The sequence below is a fragment of the Sus scrofa genome, chromosome 3 (assembly GCF_054392235.1).
Source record: "Sus scrofa isolate SSC_HxYL_T2T_F1_AM1 chromosome 3, Sscrofa_HxYL_maternal_Yorkshire_Landrace_v2.0, whole genome shotgun sequence".
Classification (NCBI taxonomy): Eukaryota; Metazoa; Chordata; class Mammalia; order Artiodactyla; family Suidae; genus Sus; species Sus scrofa.
The window spans coordinates 143421633-143432634 of NC_139385.1; the positions used below are offsets into that span (position 1 = coordinate 143421633).

At 46.7% G+C, this 11002-nt stretch overlaps 1 protein-coding gene across 4 annotated transcripts in view; it reads right to left on the bottom strand.

Moving 5' to 3' along the window:
* The window catches only part of DCDC2C (doublecortin domain containing 2C), a 115488-nt gene extending 104877 nt beyond the window's left edge, over positions 1 to 10611 (bottom strand). For 2 of the 4 annotated variants that reach the window (XM_085016181.1, XM_085016180.1), the window contains exon 1: positions 10214 to 10564. In XM_085016181.1, the coding sequence (XP_084872307.1) occupies positions 10214 to 10500 (287 nt within the window). In that variant the 5' untranslated portion in view covers positions 10501 to 10564. Of the gene's footprint in view, positions 1 to 10213 lie in introns of all 4 variants that reach the window. The other 2 variants (XM_085016179.1, XM_085016178.1) reach the window with 2 other exon arrangements.
* Between the last annotated feature and the right edge of the window lie 391 nt (positions 10612 to 11002).

Consider the following 11002-nt stretch of genomic DNA (forward strand, 5'->3'; position numbering starts at 1 on the left):
CCATGAACAGGCACCACTTGCAGCCTCAATCACTTCCGAGGGCACCACAGAGGAGGGAATTGTGACCAAACACCACCTGTTGTTGCTCTCACTCCCCTGGGAACTCACACACCCTGCTGCTGCCACTGCCAAGTGCTCTGGGTACCACCCAAATCTGCCTGAGACTCATTACCACTTCCCAGGGCTCTGCAACTAGAAGCAGCCTGCACCACCTTCCCACAGGTCCTTGCCACTGTCAAGGGCCCAGCAACCAGGCCCTGGCTATTAGCCCTGCCCATTGCCTCCATCTCCCTGGAAGCACACACAGCACCCTAGAAATAAAAAGAAAGCTCTCACAAAATAACCAGGGGTGCTCACTCATACAAATAGCCCTCCAAGACTACAGTAGTTGTTTTCCCTAAACTCATAGAATCAGAAAAGTACAAGCAAAATGAAGACACTCAGGAACGGTTCCCAGTTAAAAGAACAGGAGAACTCATCTGAAGGAGCAAATAACGAAACAGACCTGTGCATTCTAACAGACACTGAGTTCAAAAAGGAGATAGTAAAAATACATGAAAGAACTGAGAGTGAATATGAAGGAATAAAGAGTGGATGTGAACATTAATGCAGACTACTTTGGAAAGGAGCTAGAAAATACAAGGAGGAGTCAAGAAAATACAGAAAATTCATCTGCAGAGATGCAAGCTGAGTTAAAGTTACTGAAGAAGAGCAGAATAGATAATGCAGAGGAACCAATCAGTGACTTGGAGGATAGAACAATGGAAAAATCAGGACAGCAGGCAGAAAACCAAGTGAAAAAACATGAAAGCAATACAAGAGATCTACAGGATAATATGAAGTGGGCCAATCTAAGCATAACAGGGATTCCAGAAGGAGAAGAAAAAGAAAAGGGGATTGAAAATATATTTGAAGACACTATGGCTTGAAAACTTTCCAAATCTAAAAAAAATAGATATCGAGATATGGCAAGCACAGAGGGCCCCAAACAGGCTGAACCCAAATGGGCCCATGCCAAGACATATTACAATAAATTCGCAAAAGTTAAAGATAAAGAGAGAATTCTAAAGGCAGCAAGAGAAAAACAAAGAGTTAATTATAAGGGAACCCCTGTAAGGCTATCAGCTGATTTCTCTACAGAAACACTACAGGCCAGGAGAAAGTGGCAAGATATATTTTCAAAGTTCTAAAAGGGAAAAATTTGCAACCTAGGGTACTCTACCCAGCAAGAATATCATTTAAAATAGAAGGAGAAATAAAGGTTTTCTCCAACAAACAAAACTAAAAGAGTACAGCAATACTAATCCCATTCTAAAAGAAATGCTGAAAGGGCTCCTCTAAATAAAAAAGAAGAAAAGAAGGAACAGGATGTAGGAAATCACAACTGGAAAGCAATCACTTAAATAAGCCAGTATACAGATCTAAAAGGGGAAATAAAAACTACTGTAAAAGCAATGACGAACACAAGAGCCAGCAAAAGGACAAAATGAAGATGTTAAAAAGACTCCAAAATCATAACATGTGGGGAAGGAAAGTAAGAAAATCTAGACTTTTTTTCCAGATGTGTTTGAGCCTATATGACTATCAGGCTAAAGCCGGCAGATATAGGAAGGGGTTAAATACTTGAAAAACAGGGCAATCACATATCAAAACCAAATATTACATCCATAAAATCTAAAAAAGAGAGAACACAAGCATAAAATAAAAGAAAATCATCCAACCCAAAAAAAGAAAGGGACAAAGGAGAGACATAGAATCAGCTGGAAAACAAGGTTTAAAACGGCGATAAATACATATTTAGTAATAATTACCCTAAATGTTAATGGACTCAGTGCTCCAATCAAAAGATGTAGAGTGGCAGGTTGGATAGAAGGCAAAAGTCTATAATCAGCTGTCTGTAAGAGACTCACCTTAGGGCAAAGGACACATATAAACTGAAAGTGAGGTATGGGAAAAGATATTTCATGCCAATGGACAAGACAGAAAAGCAGGAGTTGCAATACTCATATCAGACCAAACAGACTTTAAAACAAAGGCCATCAAGAAAGACAAAGAAGGACACTATTTAATGGTTAAAGGATCCATTCAAGAAGAGGATGTTACAATCATTAATATATACGCCCCAATAGAGGAGCACCCAGATACCTCCAACAAATACTAACAGACATAAGAGGAGAAATTGATGGGAATACAATCATAGCAGGAGACTTTAACACCCCACTCACAGCAACGGACAGATTCTCTAGACAGAAAATCAATAAGGCAACAGAGATCCTAAAGGACGCAACAGAAATCTTAGACTTAGTTGATATTTTCAGGACATTACATCCAAAAAATCAGAATATACACTCTTTTCAAGTGCACATGGAACATTCTCAAGGATTGACAGCATCATGGGACACAAAACTAACCTCAACAAATTTAAGAGTATAGAAATTATTTAAAGTATCTTCTCTGACCACGATGTCATGAAACTAGAAATCAACCACAGGAAAAGAAATGAGAAAAAACTGACTACCTGGAGACTAAACAACACGCTACCAAAAGAAAAATCAATGGGTCCATGAGGAAATCAAAAGGGAAATTTAAAAATCCCTTTAGACAAACGATAATGAAAACACAACCACTCAAAATCTATGTGATGCCACAAAAGCAGAGCTGACAGGAAGTTCATAGCGATACAGGCCTTCCTCAAAAAAGAAGAAAAATCTGAAAGTGACAACTTAACCTACTACCTAAAAGAATTAGAAAAAGAAGAACAAACAAAACCTAAAGTCAGCAGAAGGAAGGAAATCATAAAGCTCAGAGAGGAAATCGATAAAATTGAGATTCAAAAAACAGTGGAAAAAAGTCAATAACTAAGAGCTGGTTCTTTGAAAGAGTAAACAAAATTGACAAACCTCTGGCAAGACTCACCAAGAAGAGGCAAAAAAATGGGAGTTCCCGTCGTGGCGCAGTGGTTAACGAATCCGACTAGGAACCATGAGGTTGCGGGCTCGGTCCCTGCCCTTGCTCAGTGGGTGAAGGATCCGGCGTTGCCGTGAGCTGTGGTGTAGGTTGCAGATGTGGCTCGGATCCCGCGTTGCTGTGGCTCTGGCGTAGGCCGGTGGCTACAGCTCCGATTCAACCCCTAGCCTGGGAACCTCCATATGCCGCGGGAGCGGCCCAAGAAATAGCAACAACAACAACAACAACAACAAAAAGACAAAAGACAAAAAAAAAAAAAAAAAAAAAGAAGAGGCAAAAAATGAAAAAGGAGATATCTCAAAGGATATTGCAGAAATAAAAAAAAAAAAACCTAAGAGAAAACTGTGAACAATTATATGCCAACAAATCTGACAACCTGGAAGAAATGGACAACTTTCTAGAGACTTACAGCCCACCAAAACTGAATCAAGAAGAAATAGATCAAATGAACAGAATGATCACTAGAAATGAAATTGAATATGTAATAAAAATACTCACCACAAACAAAAGTCCAAGAACCAGATGGCTTCACAGGTGAATTCTACCAACATACAAAGAAGAAATTATACCCATCCTTCTTAAACTTTTCCAAAAGGTTGAAGAAGAAGGAACACTCTCAAAGACATTCTATGAAGGCACCATCACCCTAATACTAAAACCAGACAAAGATACCACCAAAAAAGGAAATTATAGGCCCATATCTTTGATGAACATAGATGCAAAAATTCTCAACAAAATTTTAGCCAACCGAATCCAACAGCATATAAAAAGATAATACACCACGACCAAGTGGGATTCATCCCAGGTTCACAAGGATGGTTCAACACACACACAGATTAATCAATGTCATACACCACATTAACAAAAGAAAAGTCAAAAACCATATGATCATCTCAATAGATGTGGAAAAAGCATTTGACAAAATCCAAAACCCATTCATGATAAAAACTCTTATCAAAGTGGATTTGGAAGGAACATACCTCAACATAATCATAGCCAATATAATACTCAACGGAGAAAAGCTTCCCACTAAAATCTGGAACAAGACAAGGATGCCCACGCTCACCACTTTTATTCAACACAGTATTGAAAGTCCTGGTCACAGCAGTCAGACAAACAAAAGAAATAAAAGGTATCCAAACTGGAAGAGAAGAGGTAAAATTGTCACTCTATGCAGATGACATAAGACTATATAAGAAAACCCTAAGGACTCCACGCAAAAATTACTTGAACTGATCAATGAATTCGGCAAAGTAGCAGGATACAAGATTAACATTCAGAAATCGGTTGCATCCCTGTATACTAGAAATGAAATATTAGAAAAGGAATATAAAAATACCTTTTTAAATTGCACCCCCAAAAATTAAATACCTAGGAATAAACCTGACTAAAGAGGTGAAAGACTTACATGCTGAGAACTATAAAACATTAACCAAGGAAACGAAAGAGGATTCAAAGAAATGTAAAGATATTCCATGCTCCTGGATTGGAAGAATCAATATTGTTAAAATATTGTTAACCCAAAGCGAGCTACAGATTCATTGTGATCCCTATCAAAGTACCCAGGACATTTTTCACAGAACTAGAACAAACAATCCAAAAATGTATATGGAACCATCAAAGACCCAGAATTGCCAAAGCAATCCTGAGGAACAAAAAACAAGCAGGAGGCATATAACTCTCCCAGACTTCAGGCAATATTGCAAAGCTACAGCAATCAAGACAGTGTGGTACTGGTGCCAAAACAGACATACAGACCAAAGGAACAGGGTAGAGAACCCAGAAATAAACCCAGATGCCTATGGTCCATTAATCTTCAACAAAGGGGGCAAGAATATAAAATGGGAAAAAGACAGTCTCTTCAGCAAGTGATGCTGGGAAAACTGGAAAGCTGCATGCAAATCAGTGAAACTAGAACACACCCTCACACCATGCACAAAAATAAACTCAAAATGGCTTAAAGACTTAAACATAAGACAAGACAGCATAAAACTCCTAGAAGAGAACATAGGCAGAACATTCTCTGACATCAACTGTACAAACGCTTTCTTAGGTCAGTCTCCTAAGGCAATAGAAATAAAAACAAAAATAAACCAATGCGACCTAATCAAACTGACAAGCTTTCACACAGCAAAGGAAACTTAAAAAAAAATTTTAAAAGGACAACCTACAAAATGGGAGAAAATAGTGATGCAACCGACAAGAGCTTCATCTCTAAAATATGCAAACAACTTATACAACTCAACAGCAAAAAAAAAAAAAAAAAAAAACCAATTGAGAAATGGGCAGAAAACCTGAAAAGAACTTTTCCAAAGAAGACGTATGGATGACCAACAAGCATATGAAAAAGTGCTCCCCATCCCTGATTATTGGAGAAATGCAAATCAAAACTACAATGAGGTACCACCTCCCACCAGTCAGAATGGCCATCATTAGTAAGTCAACAAATAGCAAATGCTGGAGAGGGTGTGCAGAAAAGGGAGCCCTCCTGCACTGTTGGTGGGAATGAATATTGGTACAACCACTATGGAGAACAGCATGGAGGTTCCTCATTCCATTGAGTCTGCTGCAAATGGCATTATGCTGGTTTTTTATGGCTCAGCTGTTTTCCATGGTGTATATATACCACATCTTCTTAATCCAATCATCTGTGGATGGACATTTAGGTTGATTCCATGTCCTGGCTCTTGTGAATAGAGCTGCAATGAACAGGCGGGTGCATGTGTCTTTTTCAAGGAAAGTTTTGTCCAGATATAGGCCCAAGGGTGGGATTGCTGGGTCATACGGCAGTTCTATATTTAGTTTTCTGAGGTACCTCCATACTCTGTGCTTGGCCCTTAGACAGTTAGAAAAATTTCGGGAGAAATTTCTTATGAACCTGGATTCTTGCATCTTTCCAGGCTTAGAAAAGCCCTGAAATCATTCACTGAGGCGTCTGTTCCTCACGACGCCAAGGTCACCTGTACCCTGCGCCCCCACCTCTTCAGAGCAGGTCCTCGGGGCTGGCTGAGAGGCTGTCCCCCAGGCCACAGCCCTCGGTAAGACACCGAACAAACTCCACTCACAGCTCTTACACTGTGCACTTTTTTCGAGTTGGATCATCACACTGCAGAGTCGGGGGAGGGGGTGGTCAGTTTCAACAAATGAATTTCGAGAGGAAAAAAAATTCAGTGTGTAGCATACAGTGACTAACCCCGAAAAAATCGCAAAAATCAAAACATCTACAAAGGAATACATTCTTGTCGGTGACTTCTCATACACATCAGGATTATCACTGTAATAAATTTAACATGTCACGGCACTAATCCAACCTCTACCTCCTAGTAACTATGTCTGTGATAAGATTTTTCTTCCAAAATAGGAAGATGAAGGTTTGCATCTTCACAGATGTCGTTAAGAATCTGATCCCAAGCCAGAGAGCTCCCAAAACTACACTACCTGGGTGATTCCCAAAAACACTCAAGCTGCCGATGTAACTCGGGGCGTCTTGGACGAGGGAGCATTCCCGGCGTTTGGCAGAAGAAAACGGACATCTTCTCTGGAGAATCGCACCTTCATCTCAGCCCCCAAAGAATTTCCTCACAGAAGCTCAATGAAAACGAGTCCTTTGCAGTCAAAAATAAGTAAACTAACAAGAACAGAAACGGCGTTAGAGAAAACCAGCGGAAATAGGAGAAAAGCGAGACGAGGTTTAAACCCTGGGATCACAGGCGGAGACCACAGTAGGACAACGCTTTACGAAAAGGCAAGCTTGAGAATACACGCGAGACCAAGAAACTCTGGGAGGGAATGACACAGAGGACATGAAAAAGAACAGGACAGCATTTCTAGAGATGAAAAATGAAATGCTCTTTTCTTTTTTTGCTTTTTAGGGAACATATGGAAGTTCCAGGCTAGGGATCGAATCAGAGCTGCAGCCACTGGCCTACACCACAGCCACAGCCACACTGGATCCGAGCCCCCTCTGCGACCTACACCACAGCTCACAGCAACACCAGAAGCGAGGCCAGGGATCGAACCTGCATCCTCATGGATATTAGTCGGGGTCGTTAACCACGGAGCCACGACGGGAACTCCGACACTGCTCTCAAAGAAGTGAATGATGACAGCTGATTTCTCACCCGCAACCACTAAGTTAGAAGACCGTGAAAAAATACCTTTTGGAGTTCCCGTAGTGGCTCAGTGGTTAACGAAGGTCATGGCTCGTCGGTTATCCGCATCCTCCATGAGGTTGCGGGTTTGATCCCTGGCCTGGCTCAGTGGGTTAAGGATCCGGCGTTGCCGTGAGCTGTGGTGTAGGTTGCAGACGCGGCTCAGATCGCATGTTGCTGTGGCTGTGGTGTAGGCTGGCAGCTACAGCTCCGATTGGACCCCTAGCCTGGGAACCTCCATATGCCGTAGGAGCGGCCCTAAAAAGACAAAAGACAAAAAATAAAAAATAAAAATAAACAATTCAGAAATATCTATGTGTGAAGGGAAAGGGTGAGAAGCCATCTGCATCTGGGAAAATGGGCTCAGCCACCCTGCCCAGCCCTCCTACAACAAACTAGTACAACCGGACAAACTGAGAAACACGTTCTTGGAAACTAAGACACCTCACAAGATAGCGCGGAATTACCACAGGCCAGAAAAGAAAGCAAATCCAAAAACGCGAGGCCACCATCTGGGGTCCCCTCAGCCCTGGGTGGCTGTTCTGTGGAAGAGGGCGGAGGGGACACCGTGGCCTTGTCAGGGCAAAGCACCGGTTCAGGCCCAGCAAGAACGGGGCCCCCTGAGAACCACCCTCTGTGGACTGGGGCCCACTGGCTGCACCTGCGGAGCAGCAGGCATCCCAGACTCCAGACTGCGGGGTGGCCCAGGCTACCTCACACCCCGAAGCTGTACAAACTGGATGACACAGGGAGCCGGCCAAGTGTTCAAAAGTCCACCGAGGCAACAGGTAATATCCCAGGCCTCAAAGTCCTTTCAAAAGGAAGTCTCAAGAAGTAACATCCAGCACACAAAGATAACCAGGCAGAGGGAGAGAACACAGCCAGAGAGCCGGCCGTAACAACAGACACGGTGGCTTCAGGCTGGGGACAGCCAGCTGGTAAGTCACCCACAGAGAGGCTCGGGGCCTGGGGGAAGGAGGAGCAGGGACCTTCCTGCCTTGGCCACGTGAGTCAGCCTGCAAGCACCCCCCCCCCCCCCCGCCCAGCGGGCCTTCAGAGGACTGAAGCCAGCACCTCGACTGCACAGGCAGAGGCGTCTCGGAGCCAGAACCACTCAGCTAAGCTGCTCTCAAATTCCTGGCCACAAAAACTGAGAGAGAATGTTTTAGCCAATAAGCTTGTGCGAACAGGTTATGCAGAAATAGATAAAACTAACACGCTCTCCAAGAGAAAGTCCTACCCACAGGCGCCAGGAGACGGGGAAAAGGATTTTACAGCATCGTTGCTTATTTTAGCATAAAATTTAAAACGACCCAAATTATCCATCAACAGATTGGATAACCAAACCGGTGTATTAGTCAATGAAATAATACACAACAGTAAAAACAAATGACCTGCGGCTACACGCTGTGAACCTGGATGTGTCTCAGAAGCATATGATTGTGTGAAAAAGCAAATAGGAAAATGCATGCAGCATAATTGAATTTACACAAAGTATATAAAACTTTACGAAAAACCTATCCTTCGGGGATGGATTATTATGAAAAGACAGTTATCACAAAAGCTAAAATAGTGGTTCCCTGTGGGCAAAGGACTGAGAAGAAGATAGAAGGTTTTTTAAATAGTGGTAACGTGGAGATTCCGGCGTAGCTCAGTGCTTAATGAATCCGACTAGGAACCATGATCTTGCGGGAACCATGAGCTTGCAGGTTCGATCCCTGGCCTTGCTCAGCGGGTTAAGCATCCGGCGTTGCCATGAGCTGTGGTGTAGGTTGCAGGTGCCACTCGGATCCCACACGGCTGTGGCGCAGGCTGGCAGTTGTAGCTCTGATGTGACCCCTAGCCTGGGAATCTCCATATGCTGCAGGTGTGGCCCCAAAAAAGTAAAATAAAATACTGGAAACGCTCTTTCCTTTAATCTGGGTTGTGGTTTACACAGAGGCTGGCTTTATTACTATTCTGTAAGCTCTACATAAAACTGTATACACTCTTCTGTAAATACGATATATGTCGATATAAAAGCAGCGGCGTTAACAACAACTTAAGGAAGGGTAACAACACCTTAAAGGGCAGACATGAGCAAGGAGCAGAGCCAAGGCGGCTCAGGAATTCGTGGAGGACGAAGAAGGAAACAACGTCCTCCCTTCCCTCCTGTAAAGGAAGCCTTTTCGGAGGCGCTGCATCTCCGCAGGATTCAGCCCGTGCTCCTGTCCTCCTGGTCACCACTTTCTCTTTGGTAGTTCTGTTTGTTCCTTATCGCCCCAAAACACAGCCAGCCCCTCACAGCCTCCGCCGACCCTGGAGGCCACCCTACAGGAAAAGCACACAGTGGCCTTTGTTCAAGAACTGCAAGCTGGGTGGCAGCTGCTGTCACCTTTGTAGAACGACCATCACCGGGAGACTTTAGAGAAATTAGAAGCATTACTCAAGGGCGCAAAAGACCGAGGTGCTCTTGGGAAGAAAAGTGAGCGTGAACACAGAAGCGTGTCACATAACCCTCAGCAGTAAGATCTCAAAGGGGCTGCAATGCCCGTCCCAGGCCACGTGGAACGGAATTGAACTGACCCGCTGAGCGGGGCCCTCCGGTACAATGACAGCCTGAACCTGGCCCCTTTGGCTTCTGCTTTCTGGTGGCCCTGCGTTTACACACAGACCTGTTTGCCCCCGTCTTTTTCTCTCCAGCACTGACGGGTCCGGGGATGGCAGCGCCCTCGGCTCCCCACAAGGCGGGCGGGGGCCTGGGCCGGGTGCGCGCGGTGCGCTGAGCCCGAGAGCCCCGGGAGAAAACCCCTACGGGACGGTGGCGCTCAGTGGGGACAGGGCGCGGGGAGGGGGGCGCACCAGGCCTGGGTAGACGCCAGAGCTGTCCCCAGCGCCCCGACCCTGGGGTGGGGGGGTGGTCGGGGCGCTGGTTGGGGGCAGACCTGGCTCCACCGTCCCGGGCCCTGCGGGGCCAAAGGGGCCACCGGGCCGCGGCAGACCCAGGGCACAGTCGCGGGCCCCGAGGGGGAAGGACGGTGGCGCTGGCTGGGGGCAACCCCGTGGGGCGGTCCCCGGCCCGCGGCAGCAGGATGCCGGGGCCCGCGGGCACTTACTCGAGCTTCTTGAAGCGCTCGCGGCCCGCGGCCACGTACTTGCCGCCGGCCTGCAGCGCGTCCAGCTCGCGCACCGGGTGCCCGCGCGTCGGCGTGAAGAGGCGCCGCACGCCGAACGGGGCCTGCACCTGCTCCGTCAGCTGCTCCAGCAGCGCCTCGAAGGTGGCCACGCGGCGCCGCGACAGCACGAACTTGCGGCCCACGTAGAACTGGTCCCCGTTGCGGTACACCACGATGGTCTTGGCGGGCGTGGTGTCCACCAGCACGTGCGGCGTGCGCGAGCCCATGGCCACGCACCTGCTCCGCCGCCCCGCCGCCGCCCCCTGTGCTCCAGACGCCGGGCAGCCTGGGCGCCCCGGCCACGGTCGCCGCCGCCGCCCCCGCTGACGCCACCGGGCGATTGTGACCATGGCGGGCCCAGGAGAGGGGCGGCCCAGCCAGACAGGGGGACAGAGCCAGGACAGGTGAGGGGGAGACAGAGCCAGGACTGTGAGGAGGCATGAGACAGCCTGGACAGGTGAGGGGGAGACAGAGCCAGGACAGGTGAAGGGGACAGAGCCAGGACAGGTGAAAGGGACAGAGCCAGGACAGGTGAAGGGGACAGAGCCAGGACAGGTGAAGGGGACAGAGCCAGGACAGGTGAAGGGGACAGAGCCAGGACAGGTGAGAGCAACAGAGCTCAGGCAAGGGAAGGGAGGCGGGGCTCCTTCAGAGTTGGTAGAAGTGGGAGGGCTGAGGATCCCCTGGGCCCCGAGCTTGGCCCCTCCCTCTGCCCCCTCTGCCCTCCTA